Below are 14,583 nucleotides of genomic sequence, written 5' to 3' on the forward strand. Positions count from 1 at the left end.
TGCTGCCGCGAAGCAAAAGCTGCCTGCAGAGAGGACGAGCTCTGTCGTTTGCAGAACTCTCTTAGAAACGGGGGAGTTTTGTTTTTGCAGAATGCCAGACTGTTCATGTTTGCAAATGTCAACATTTGTAAAAGCCGTCGTTGAGCTCCAGCAGACTGAGGGCCCCCAGAGGGATTAGAGGAGGCTCTGTTTACCTGCTCTGAGGAATGCTGCCCTGCACCGACGCTTTTGTATCTGACAGGGACCCAAGGTCACAGTGCCGGGAGAGATGGGCCGCTTTGTCCCTCCCTGAAGTTTCCACCTCACAATATCAACAGCACAACACAATGCGGGAGACGAAAATGGAATTCCTGCTCATGTTGCAACAGTGTTCAGAAACCCAGGTTCAGAGGCCCCTTTTACCTTTGATGGGTCTGAGTGATTCACCAACATTTATCTTTTTTTGTGTGCATGGGCTTTTCTTCTTTTTTTTAAATTTGAATTTATAGTCTCACATTTTCAGAACTGCTTTTGTTCTTCTGCTTGACTGTATGATTTTGCTTCCAGCTTTACAAACACTTTGACTAGAGTTGGTTATATAAAAATCCCTTTTCCAGAACTTCATTCAGGTTTTACGTTAAGTATTTACACCCAGCTGCAGAATATTACGTCCAATTGTCTAATTTAACCACAAGGTGTCGCCCTATCACTGAAGATGATATCTCCAAAAAAGCTAATGCTGTAATCGATTTGAGAAGATGTGCCGCCCGATGCCAAAGCGCTCCACTAGAGGACAAAAACGCATCTCTGAGAGCTCACTATTAAGTGCTGCATGCGCACTATAAGTCTATGAAAATACTGCAGGATTATAGTGATTTGTTAAGACTAACAAAGCTGTAATGTGGACTAGTGGGACTGCAGCGTTTCTTTATAATGAGCCCCGACTGTCAGTTACTGTCGGATGGAGCGATCTGACCTGAACCAGCAGACGCCGAGAGGCAGACCTGTGGCCAACAAAGACGCTTCTGTTTAATTTGTCTGCGCGTTGGAAGTTATTTGCGGAGGGCAGACCTCGTTAAATTTGACATAGGCTTTCAACATTTCGCAAGCATGCAAAAGGTAGATCAAAGCGCAATATTCTCCCCGGTTTTTTGTGCGTAAGACATCCAATAGGCTGTGGGGATTCTTTTGGCGAGGGGCGGGCGTGAACCAAGCCAATTGATATATCTCTTGACTGAGTCCAGATTATAATTTGGTTGTAAATGTCCAAATAATATGGCCAAAAAGCCCCCGTCCTTCCCACTACTGTGTGGTTCCTCTGGCACTGTTTTTTGAAAAAGACATATAACAACTCCAAGTTTGAAAATGTTCTTTATCTCATTTTATAATAAACATATAAATAATAAATTCTAGACATTTTTTGACACATCGCCCTGTTATGAAAGTTAACTGGTAGGTCTGCCTATATATAGTCTATTCAAACTGTGCATCAGCCTGCAGTTCATTTCTATAAAACTATTTCCCTATTACAAAATATGAAAAGAAAAATAAGATTTTAGTACATTTACAGGAGTTACTTATTAATTTATTTAACGAAACGGTTTCAGTACTACTTTAACTGTTACTGAATTGTCAGAATCTGCATTTGATATTATTTTTTCTCAAAAGAAAACAGAAAAGAAACACATACACATAAAAAAGCAGAGAATGCAGACATGGGGCAGAATATCTGTCCCTCTCCAACAACTGAAACGAACAGTTTACAAAATAATAAAATTCTTAATAAACCAAGCAGTACAAGATTTTCCAACACTTTCCCAGCTACTGTATTTAAATTAAAATATATTTTCATATCTTACACTATTTCAAATAACGAAATGTGATTCGGTAGCGATCTGTCAAAATCTAATTTACAATTCTGTGTATAAAAATATAATTTATGGAACCCCGCGAGGGTTTTTTTTTCCTCTCTCCCCAAAATATAACAGTCAGCTGATTGTTATACAGCTGATTATTATACTTTGACAGGCTGTAAGTTTCATATATATGTATATATGTATGTATGTATATATACACACACACACATATATATATATATATATATATATATATATATATATATATATATACATATATATATATATATATATATATATATATATATACATACATACATACATACATATATACATATACATATATATGAAACTTACAGCCTGTCAAAGTCAGCTCCGTTTTACATGATCTTCTTTCTGTTTCCGATTTTTTTTTTCCCATTTTTCAATTTTTTTCTTCATTTTTCTTTTTTTTTTTGCATTTGATATTTACAAAAATAGATTATGCACAATTTGCTGCTCACACAGTTTCAGAATCCATTTATGTGACAGCAGCAGAGTTCACATGAGAATAAATTATTCAAAGAGAAACTTTTTAAGGCTCCATTCATTCTTTGAAAGGGGGACACATCATGGAAAAGTCACTGAAATAAATATCCCAACTCCGCTGGGGCCCTTGTCATGTCACGTCTGTCTGTCAGTTCGCTTTTTTTCTTTCTCTCTTTCTCTTTTTTAATTATTATTATTATTATTATTTTTAATCTACTGTATAGTTCGTGTGTCCTACATTTAAAGTCTCGTTCTGCTCCTGTCGCAGCTGTTTCAACTTGGGTATACCGACATTCCAAGTGGATGGATCGAGTGGCTGTCCAAGAGCCATGTCCCTAATTGATAAAGGATTTTGGAGTACCAGTGCACTCCTTCGTTTTGTACACTGCTTGGAGGCTGGGAGCTAAATAGGAACGAGGACACCCAGTGGGCGAGCCTGACGGGTGCCAGGGCCCAGTGTGCCAAGTCGTGGTCTTCGATCACTGCGTAACAGGACGCAAGGACCTGGTCCACCACGATGGTCCCCTGTGAGGTCACGGGCGCAAAGGAACCCTCGTGACTTTGCGTGTAAATCCGTTTGACGGTCACAGACTCGAGTCGACTTCGCTCTGCGTCAAAGACGAACACTTTCTGTCCAGGCTGGACTTGACTGGCGAAAATCGCAGACATCCGCTTCTCCGCCTCGCTGGAGCTGTTGCGGCTGACGAAGACGAGATGCGCGGCGGTGAGGGTTATTTTCTGGCCTGAGTCGGTTTCGATCACATAGAAGATCCTCCTCAGCATCGAATCTCGGTCTATAAACATGACGAAGTCGGTGTAAATTACATTTCCGTCGTCATCTGCTGTCATGACCCTGTCGCCGCTTTTGAGATCTTTGACTGCTTTCTTGGTGCCATCCTGAAGAGTGACCGTGGAGGATCCGGGGAAGCAGCCGCCTGACTTTGCTGCCACTGAATTTTCTGTTAGAAGAAACAAGAAAAACATTAAGTCGTTTTTCTCACTGCGAGACTTTTATTAATAATTTTTAACGCGTGCAAACAAACATCACATGCGCTTTGAACATTTCCAGCCCAGAACTCATTCAAAGGCCCATTCATAATAATTCAAATTGACTGAAAAATCCACCTTTATCTGTATTTTTTCTGCCTCTACACAACACGGTGGGCCATATGCATTTTGCATAATGATGTCGGCTCCTTGATGCCAGATGCGTATTAGCTTAGCCCACGTTGTCTGAGACGGGAAAACTGAAAGCCCTGGCTCATCTATTCTTAATTAAAAACCCCAATGAAGAGCAGGCATTGTTATTCTAAATCAACTTGTGGATCGAGCTACTCTCCGTAAAGAACACTTACGCCTTTCCCAGCTACTCTTCCCATATTTACTCAGGTGCAGAAACCTCTATGTGACAATTCACACAAATAGGCGACTCACAACTACTATTTACCCAGTGGAGCCACTTTTCCAAGCCTCTCGAGTTGTAGATTTGAATTTAAATGAGGGCCCGGACTCTTAAATGCTTTCTGTTGTGCAACATCAATGTCCCCCCTCTCCCTGTCTACCACCTCTCCCTGCTTTGTTGTCAGTCTTGATGACAATAATTTTGGCCTTGGTGGAACTCTTCACATACCAGTCTCTAGGATCACACTGTCCTGCACAGAGGGAGAAAAAAGGGTTTCCTACTCAGAATTTGGGGCTTTTAATCTTCTTTTAAGATTCCCGAGCATGAAATAAGGTGACAACTGAAAACCAGATTTACCCCAAACCAATTCAACATTGTTCAGCCAAATCCTTTTGGTAAAGTCGCATGACCTCCAATGACACGTCGGCCTAGCTCATACTGTGATCTCAAAACGTGTGTGCTGAATGATAAGTAAGGGATTTATCAATTTAAAAAAAAAAAGAAGGAAAAAGCACCATGGTTCATCAGTCAAAGTGAGGAAATATTTTCTGGGCGTCATAGGTGTCCAGTAGTGACGACCTAGGTCGATTATGAGCCTCGATAAACCCCAAAAAACCAAACAAACAAACGGAAATGAAAATTTTTATGATTTTCTCACATATAATTAAAAACGATTACCAAATTCACCTTGCAGCACTTATTTTTATCAGAGAGCGAGAAAAATGTGCTATTTCTAGGTCACGCCGAGCACCCTCGTTAGACTATGGTAGCGGTTCCCACCAGGAGACAGTGTGGGGCGGTGTAAGATCAAGAAATAAGCTGCAACGAGAAACGCTTATAACGCCTTTAACCGGGAAATGCCTATACATCACTCAGAGAAATGACTATTTACAGTTTCATAAAAACTATCCAGTTAAAACAAATGAAAAGATCTGAAACATCTGACCTCTGCACTTAAATGACCCCTCAAACACTAGGATTCTGTGATTAATCACTGAAATCATTGAATTGATCAGTGGTCACACTTGTCTACAATAACCATCAGATCAGTAAGCCCATGATAAGTGTTATTGTGACTCTATTTTACTTTCCCATCACAATCAGCTGATACAATCTAGTCTTGGGTGAAACTTTTCCAGAAGATAAAACAGGACTGCTGCTTCCCTGAGCTGCACCTGTTGTTACAAACGATTGCAATCACGCCTGATGGGAAATGCGCGCCGTTGTCCTACAGCCAGTGGTGCGCATGGCAGATTATCAGCGCAGTTCTGTTTTTCTTTTTACTTTGGAGCCATACCTGCTTTCACGGAGCAGTGGATGTGGGCCTTAGATTCATAGTAGACCCAGTCAAATCCAGCTTCCACCGCCAGCCTGGACAGAGTGCCGTATTTGCTCTTGTCTCTGTCTGAAGTGGTGATGTCCACGGCTCTGCCCTCGTAGTGAAGAGAGTCTTCTAAATGGTGTCCGTCCTCGTCCCAGCCCTCGGTGACCCGCAGCTTCACTCCGGGCCACTGGTTCATCACGGAGATGGCTAGCGAGTTCAGTTTGTCTTTACATCTCTGTGGGAACAAGAAATGAATCCATGCATCACCGGAACTGCCCGAAACACCACCACAGTGCGCAAATATCAGCTTTTATGAAGTGAAAATCACTCAAATCACGCGTTGCACTGACACAGCTTAGCTGACGAGAGAAATAAGGGCTGATAAGCGGTCAGAGAAATAAAATATTAGATCACCTAATCAGCCTTCCGACAGATTTATTACATTTCAGCAATTACCCTTTGTGCCAGAAGAACTGTGTGCTTTATCATCATTTCCACCTCAGATTCCGGTTCATTTTCTGCGAAGAACATATAAAGCATCACACTGTAGCCCCCACACTCATGTGGTCATAGAAGTGGGGTCGTGCTGGTGTCACTTCACTCTCTCCTCCTCGTCCTGCATGACCTGCTGTTGCTGTGCGCGCTTGTTTTTTCTTTCTTTCTTTCTGTCTGCTCTTGCTATTTCCGCACAAAGTTCCAACTTTGTTAAACCTGCACCTGTCTGCTCCCTCATCCCCGCACATTATACCCTTTGTCCCAACTACAAATCGCAGAGGAGCACAACTAATAAGCAGCTTTGCTAGGGAGGCTCCTTATCGATCTATATCTATGATTTTAGTCGAGAAAGAGAGGATTTGGAACACGATGAGATTTTAGTACATGAGGACTTTTGCCTTTATTGGGAGGACAGTGCAGACAGGAGGGTGAAGAGAAGCTCATCAGCAGACAGCAAGGTGGAGAAAAAGTGAAACTAAATGGCCTTCTAGTCCAAGGAATGAAGCATCCCACGTGGCAATGTGGCAACGTGGTCCAGCCAGGACCAACACACTGGCTGGACTTTTCATTACCGATCAGGAGACATTCCCCGATCTATTCTAGATCCAGTAGCAACAAAAAGAAGAGGTGAAATGTTTGTGGGCAAGAAACACATGTGCACACACAGCAAAAGTGCCCCCCATGTGTTGTGTAGAAGCTGATGCAAACAGGCTGTTTGTTTAACGAGGTTGAGTTACATAGGCTCATATGATTAACAACTTTTTTATATTTAGATATTTATTATATTTTCTCACAAAAACGAGCAGCGCTTTAGTTCATAAACACGCTCTGACGGAGGCAAATTCCACATATTGACCATATGTGTGGATTTTATTGCTTAGAACAGAGAAAAGTAAACATCTGTTAAACCAGATCCGCCAATGTTGCCCGAGTAACAAAAGCATGAACACCACACAAGGGTTAATATCAATTAAAGATTAAAACTGGACCAACTGAGGCCTCTCGCACAACTCCATCCCCCCACCCACCTGACTCCCCTGTTTCCTCCCAGCTGAGGTGAAACACTGGAGCTGAACTGCGTCTCTGATCCTGAGCTTGCATTTCTCAGTGTTAGCAGCAGCGTCAGAGGGCACATCTCGGGTAAGAAAGCTGCTGATGAAATATTGATAAGGCACTGCATTCGCTTCACTGGCCTATAACATATGGGTCTTTGGTCTTGGAGAGGTGCGAGCAGTGACCCTTTTCTATCCAGAAGTGTTGCATTAAAGACAACATTAATACAGTATGAATTCACGAGTCTGCATTAGGCGATGAATGAGGGAGTCGTTTGTCAGTTGCTTGTTTTCTTTAAATTAATAATTGATGTCGAGATGATATGAAGATGATCTTCAAGAGCAGCTGCCTCCTTAAAATATCTGGAGTTGGTTGAACCCTAAGCTCTCCGCGCTCTAAATGAAGATGCCTGGCCTTCTCCAAGACAACTATTCTGGACGCCGAACCAATATGTCAAATAAAACATCACAAAGAGTCTTTTCAGTCCAGGGAAACTTTCATTACTCTTCTCCTGCAAAGTCTTGGAAACGTGACATGCCTTCTTAAGTCGAGGTGTTTTGGCTGCTGACTAACAGACTTGTGAAATATCCCAGGATTGCACTGGGGGCAAAGAAGAGCCCACTGCCCTCCCACCCCCACGCCACGGTTGGGACAGTCTGAGGTCTTCAATCGGGGATTGTTCACACAAATCTACCCGCTCGCATAACAGAAAACAAAGTCATATATATCAGTCGCTGTTTTATGAGCATATCACACTTGTAGAATGTGTTGAATTAAAAAAAAAAACCCTCCTTAAAAAACCCTTCTGCATACTGAGAGAGACTGTCGGAGTCAAGAGCCGTAAAGCTTAACCTATTTATTAATTCATTAGGTCGTGTGCCGCAAATCAAGCCAAATTCTGCTCAACCACCATGAAGCCCAGCAGGGCGCCTTGGACCGGCGCTTTGTGCTCGGGGTAAAGTTGTTCAACAGCCTGCCTCTTAATCTTTTCACAAATGATTTGGTTAGAGGAAACACTTATCAGCTACCTGTCAGTGCAAACAAGCCGCCAGCTCATCTCGTTTCCAACTCGTTTGCACTGCAGGCTCTTAACACTGTTACGCTTGGAGGGGGAGAAGAATAGATGAAAAGTCTGGCACTGGGTCTAATGTAAAAAAAAGTAACCCCTGACATGTGGCTTACAGTTTTACTTGTTTAAAGAGGGCAAATCAAAGTTGTTGTTGTTTAATTTTAAGTCATTTTATTGCCTTAAAAATCCCTTTGGAGTCTTATTTTGTCCCACTTTTCTGCGTAGAATGTCACTTAACACAAGTTGAATTCACGAGGGTCAGCGACAGGTGAGCATAAGTCTAAAAGCCGTGGAATAACGGGTGATGGTCCTAATCAAGTCAGGACCCGTCACTTCGTGTATCTATTCGTAAATGTCTCTAAAGCGTATTTGTTGGCAGCTCTCTGGGAGTGCGCTGTGTCAAACTAGTTAGGAGTGCTTGTTCAAGCGCTTCTTCGAGTGTATAATCTTGGCAAGACCTCACTAAACTGATTGACTGATTAATTCATTTATTGCACATATCTAACGGGGCTACTCTAGACACGTGCCTTGTTTCATTTATGAATACAACACCTATTTTCTAAACCGCGAGATAACGAAAGAAGTTCAAGGCATTCATGCGTAAAACTCCGTGCGTAAAAACCCTCTGGATTCATGCATAAAGCCTTGGCACGGCGTAAATCCTCATGTGATAATGCTTATGTTGCTTGCAGCTACACTTACTCTCCTTTGGGTGCACATGCTTCAATCTGGTGGCTTTACAGTGTCATATATAAAAAGGATAATCACACCTGTTTTAACTTACTGTGGCCTCCCGCTGACCAAAGGTTCTAAGTTCAAACTGTGTTTCAAGCCCCGGCGAGGGGCGCCTAAAAGTTCTTTCGTGTACATTTTCACACTTAGAGTCGGTCGCCGTGTTTTCTGTAAACAGTCAAGTGGGAAATGGATCACGAACAAACCCAAATAAATCCAACAAACAAAAAGAAACCCCCAACAGGCCACGCTGCACAAGCGTATGGTGCCACATGTAATCACAATTTATCAGCTCTTCCACCTCCCACCGTTGTTCGTTTTGATGCTGACCTGCAAAAGCAAATCCTTATAGGCATGCGGGTCTTTTTACTCAGAGTAAAAGCTTGGATTAAGACAGGTGCTTCTTTAGTTCAAAGATTCTCGAAATAATGGTTAAATTAAACTATGTTCCTGCTAGAGACCTGGAAACCCCCACGGAGAATCCGTTTAGGTCTCTAACCCCTCGCCTTGGTAATCACATCCTCACACTACTGTAATTTCACGATCCCTGCGTATGAGAACCTATAGGTGTATAGCAGAGGAGATGTGGGGAGGGCTGAGCGACGCACGCACTGTGAATATTTTATTGGAGCTCGCCCTCATGCGTGGTGCTAGGCACGGGTTCAGGGACACCGGCGCGCGCCTTGCTTCATCACCACCAGCAGCACCACCATCACCACCTTCATTTTATTATTACTGAGCCAATATCACCCAAGAGCTTTTTAATAATTCACCAGCATCTAAGTGCTAAAAGTCATGCCGAAGAGACGCGACATCCTGCAGCCTGGAGAGAAATCAAGGCATGTCTCCGATGTATGTGAGCCTCTTCTTAGCTGCACTGAACCGGGTATAAGGTTTTAAATTGACTGGCTGCAAGAGGATGAGATATTTAAAACAGACGCCATCCTTCGTGCAGGTGTATTGTAAAACACACCAGCACTCCTGTGCGCCTTGCTCGTGTAATTGGCCGAGTCCCACCCATTTACCAAGGCCTGGACACTCTCAAAGAAATGTCAGTTTTCATGCACAGATGCACGCCACGCGAAAGGCTAAATTACAGAAGGCTGTGCAAGGAAACGTCTGAATGAGCTACGCCATGCCTCAGTAAGCCCGACTGTTAAAGCGATGCGCATCCCCAGGGCTGGGGTAAAGAAAAGGCGCTTAAACAAGCTGCAACGTAAAGCCGAAATAGGCAGCAAACACAGAAAGTCTGCATGAAATCTAACATGGACGTGCCCCTGTAAGGCAACAAAACGAGCCTCCCATAGATACAAATATAGATATGAGGAGAGGGGCACATTAATATTTTAAATACACTGTCACAATCATGAAAGCCGAGTGTCCTGACTGTCCGCCTGCACATCACTTATCCAGCTGGATTTCTATATTCGCTTCAAGCCTGCAGCCTTTGGAAACTCCCATGCTGGTGTATAAAGCGCATCTGCCTTTGCAGTGAAGTTAAAAGGCTCAGTGTGAAGAGTTCAGCAGCGGGTAAAACAGACTTCACTTAAGGTGCGCAATCAGTCTGACAAGGGAGTTGTTGCAGTACGCAGTGATGGTGCGTTAGGAAATGGACAGTGGGGGCAAAAAAATAAAAATCACAATAAAATTAAAATAAAAGGTTATTCCGTCTCCTTACCTGAGTCATTAGCCTGTCAGCACCGGTGTTCTCCTCATCCTTGAATATGATGTCTGTGTTATAATTGGGAGTCAGTTCTTTAAATCGCTCGGAGTTTCTTGTGATCTTGCCTTCGTATTTACCGCTTGCCCCGAGGGTCTTCTCCGCGACGTTGGGGATGAACTGCTTGTACGCAAGAGGTGTCAGCTTCTTCGGATGTCTTCTCCTGCCGTAGCCCCTGCCCGGTCCGCATCCCATCCCAGAGGATACCAAGGACAAGCAGATGAGACCGACCAACGCGATTTTGGTCCAGAGCAGCATTTTTTTTTTTTTTTTTTTTTTTTTTGTCCTTTAAGATCTCAAACGGGTCACCGCTGCTATCTCTACAGTCTGCCTCTCCCGGCTCTCGCAGTGTCCTTGTCTCCTCTTCTACTTCGCCTTAGCTTGGTCTCTGTGTGGCAGGTGCGGAAATGAACGCCTCGGATAAATGGTAATAACGGGGCAAATCGAAGGAGGGTTTAAAAAAAAGTAGTGAGGGAATTAAAAGCCACGGGATCTCTAGTCGAGCTGCTGCCGCTTGTGTGTGTGCCTACCGCTTTTACTGCTTTGTATTATAGCACCGATCTATAGGGGAGGGACTTCATTGGCGTCGACTACCCCTCCTGATGTTATCCCACAAAAATCTTAAAAGATTTCTTCCACCTGAGGGTTAGCCTCTGTTTCGAGGAGGAGGGGCTGCTCCATGGGAAAACATCAATTATAAACTGTCTTTTTTTTCCACCCTCCCGTTTTCCAGTGTTTCACAGTAAGTGAAGCACAGACAGGGGAACTTGAACAGTGGTTCTCAAATCTGAAGCAGTGTAGTTTGGTGAATTGATTTGTGTGGGACAACTTTGAGCGCAGAATGCGTTTCCCAGGAGAATAAAACTGCTCATGGACGTGCAGTGCGCAAAGGCTGCATGAGTTGGCTGTGACACCCCATATCCACCAGAATAAACGCACGAATAGTATGGAATAGTTTGCTTACAGTGCAGTGAGATAAGAGATTTCATTAGATTAGATTAGATTGAAATTTGCCTCTAACTTCGCGTCCCTTTCAACAACAACAGCGTGCCAACGCGAATGTACGCACGAAATTTGCTCTAAGGTCACTTCTTAACTTATTGATGGTTCAAAGGCACAATAAATCTGACAAAACATGGTGCTGTAATGTACTTTTTGGACTAATATTATGGAGATTTCATCAGATCTAAAAAGCAAAAGTTGGAGAAACATCAGTGCCCTCTGCGCGCTCTTGTTTCCTACTTTAGTTTATGCGTAAAAATGCATTTTATTCTCCAAAATATCATTCCATGTGACTATTTTTCAACACATTCATCTTATTTTCACGCAGGTTTCTGGAACTCAGATTCAGAAAATGAAGCAGAGTCCTTAAAAATGAGGATGGGAGCGGGACAGACTTACAGCACAATAGTAGACGAGGCTTTAGAAAGCGTTAAAAAAGTTTTAAAAAGCCACTTTTTATGGGGAAGAACCTATTTAGTGCGTAAAATATACTGATAGTGGGTAGCAACAATATTCTCTCCTACACAGTCAAAACCTACTTTACTCACAGATTCATAGTTTTGAAAAACTAACTTTCCGAAAGGAAAGAAATTATGACTTTTCTCGAGTATTAAAATAGATTTTATTTCAATCACCAACTCAACATTCTCATAGTCTCATTCCTATAATTAAAGGCCAATGAAGAAATATTTTACTGTTGTTGATTAAGGCTGTATTGTACCATGAGACACCACTGTATTCAAATTCAAGGTCCAGACAAAACAGACATCTAAAATAATTCAGGAAGGACAATTATTTGTGTGATAACAACGAGTAATTAGAGGAAGACGGGCTGTTCTGAGGCAACTTTGGCTCTCATCACACAGACACTGTGGCACAGGTGCTCTGAAGTGAGGACAGATATGCCAGTCTTTGGTGTGGCTTCTCTCTCATTAGACCTCGCTCTGGCTGACCTCCAGTCTGGTGTTGTTTAGTCAGTGCCAGGCTTGTGGCAAAGCAGCTTGGGCAGGTGAGACCAACTGCTGGTCACTGAGACCACGATCATCAGCTCTTAGCCAAAAGATGGTTGACACACTGCTGTATAACCCAGAGTAAGATACTCCACTACCAGCTTTCAGTCTGCAAATCACTACCACCACTCAGTTTTTGCTGCATAGATTGAGATTCTTAAGATGTCTTCCTTAGTCACATTTCAGCACCGACGTCTGCAGATGTATTCAAACACAAAGCTGACAGCACTTGTGGTGCCCTGAGGGACACCAGAGGCACTGTTTAGCCCCAGGTCAGGTGTCACAGCTCTGGGATAAAACCTGGCATGCCACACAAACGCCTCAAACCCACAGGGAGGTGAAGCAGAGGTAGAAAGAGTCCTCAGAGGTCTCAGTCCTCCTGAAAAAGAGTAATAATACTTATATTAATGCTCACACTAACACAATTATTAAAGCAACAACCTATAAACTAACAAAAGAAAAAAAAGATGTTGAATGAAAATGAATTGTGCTTTCTAAAAACCAAGGTTTGCTGTTGGGATTGAACTTGAGTTTCTACCGCAGAGGAAACCAAGCATCTCTCAGTCAGACCTGGGGCAAATAGTATTTGCAAACATTACACTTCATTGTTTGGTTTTGGCCTAATTCGGTGCCAGATGGGTGGAGTTTGCAACTAAAGGCAAAGTAAATCACTGCACACAGTTTAGACAATTAAAGTATCTGCATCTATTTGGCGTGTGAACTTTTATTTGAGCATTTGCCTTGATCAGACGTCTTAAAACAAACACCTTCTAAGATCCCAGATTTGTGCCATTATGTCACATTATGTTACTCTTTTATTTACAGTGGATTTGCATATGAGGGTGGTGCAGAAAAGCAAAGGCCAGCTCTCTGAAATAATTCTGGAGGGATTGAGGGCATTACACAATTATTAAGAAGCCTGTTGCATGTGATGGCTAATCCAGTATGAGGCGTGAAAAACGGCCGATGAGTCATCAGTTTCTGGTTCGTTGTGTGTCCCATCTAACACTTTACCGTCCAAAATGTGCAAACGCACTTATGGAACCCTCTACCTGGTCCATCGCATCGTCCTCATCTGCTGCGTTGCGCTGCCTTTCTTTAGAAGGCTCCCTCTTGTGTCTGACATTCAAAGGAATCAAAAAGATGTGCTTAGAATCAGACTAAATCCACACCCACATTTGATTTCATCTGCCACCGTCTCGATCAAGCACAAGCGAGATGCAACTAGAAGTGGTTGAGTGGAGTTTAACCAGTGTAAGTCCCCCCAATTACTGCTTTAAAGCCTCCTCCTGTCTGAATGTTTTGTAACATTGTTAGACGGATTAGGACTAGAGAATAATCACGCACAAACATATAAGCAGTGTCAGGCTTTCTGTCTTGTTTTCCGTTGCTGCAAATAGGGTTTCCTTTCTCCCAGGCCAACAGAAAGACAGCCCCACCGCAACTCTTTGTGGTTTCTCCTCGCAGGTGGAGTCCGCATTCAACCCTTTATCCTGTTTTGAACTTTTGGCAAACAGTTTATAGCACGGACACGTTGCCATCTATCCTATGAGCATGTGTACTCTTTTGTTAGAGCCACAAAGTTTGAATAATCTTCCTCTAAATGGTTTATCTAAGCCGCACGCATCAAGCATTAAGCAGAGGTAAAGAGTCAGAATTCGGCTGAACAGAATCAGGTGACTTGGAGCTAATCTGTCAAGTACAATGGAAATTTCACAATACAGTATCTAGAATCACAACCCTCAGCGTGCCCCGGAGTCTGTAAAGGCATTTTATTTGCACTCTCCTGCCGCTCCCAATACTTAAACATTAAACGCCAAGGCTAGACAGGCAGAACCTCTTTGAACTGCAGGGCAGGGTGAACTCAGTGGGAGGGGAAGGAGTTGAGTGAGTGGAGAACGGGGGGCTGGTGTTTGTGTGTTATTCCACCAGGTGAGTCAGCGCTGGCCACCGTGCGCTGCAACACCATCTCGGTCTTAAGCAACGGTGATAACAGAGGGAACGGCTCAGAGGGACTGACATGTGTCTGTTTACTTTAATGCATAACCGTACTGAGAGTTTCTGATGAGGCGTTGTGAAGAATTTACATCGAAACAAGCTGCTGTTTTTGTGGAATCTTAGCCGTGTCTTTAACGTCCTAAAGAAAAGTGATACACGGCCGATATTACTTCACTTCTTCTCCAAACCGGTTTCAATGTCATGACGGCACAGGCGGCCGATTTCTTCCATTCTACAGAAAATATCTGAGTTTACACTTTAAGGGGTACAAATGTTGTAAAAAGAATAAAAGAGGGCAAACCAAGCAGACTCATGGAAAGCTAGTTTCAGCTGCAGCAACCTCCGAAGGAGATTTGTGTCTCTGATTGGAATCGAACCGGCTAATGCAAATGTGCTAACCACTGCAGTTTATTTT

General features: G+C 43.0%; 1 protein-coding gene across 1 annotated transcript; it reads right to left on the reverse strand.

Annotated features, from left to right (window-relative positions):
- Positions 1-2,276: 2,276 nt before the first annotated feature.
- shha (sonic hedgehog signaling molecule a) lies at positions 2,277-10,676 on the reverse strand. Its single transcript, XM_026180880.2, has 3 exons — positions 10,117-10,676; positions 5,063-5,324; positions 2,277-3,322 (listed from the first exon to the last, which is right to left on the reverse strand). Exons 1-3 carry the CDS (start codon positions 10,414-10,416, stop codon positions 2,637-2,639), a joined length of 1,248 nt encoding a protein of 415 aa, XP_026036665.1. The 5' UTR covers positions 10,417-10,676; the 3' UTR covers positions 2,277-2,636.
- Between the last annotated feature and the right edge of the window lie 3,907 nt (positions 10,677-14,583).

This window comes from Astatotilapia calliptera, chromosome 9, assembly GCF_964374335.1.
Source record: "Astatotilapia calliptera chromosome 9, fAstCal68.1, whole genome shotgun sequence".
Taxonomy (NCBI): Eukaryota; Metazoa; Chordata; class Actinopteri; order Cichliformes; family Cichlidae; genus Astatotilapia; species Astatotilapia calliptera.

Excerpts from the sequence above, each read along its gene's own strand:
- shha (XM_026180880.2), bottom strand. The coding sequence starts at position 10,416 with ATGCTGCTCTGGACCAAAATCGCGTTGGTCGGTCTCATCTGCTTGTCC. Across the intron at positions 5,325-10,116 it reads CTGACAGGCTAATGACTCAG|AGATGTAAAGACAAACTGAA; the intron begins GTAAGGAGACGG and ends TTGTTCCCACAG. Across the intron at positions 3,323-5,062 it reads CCACTGCTCCGTGAAAGCAG|AAAATTCAGTGGCAGCAAAG; the intron begins GTATGGCTCCAA and ends TTCTTCTAACAG.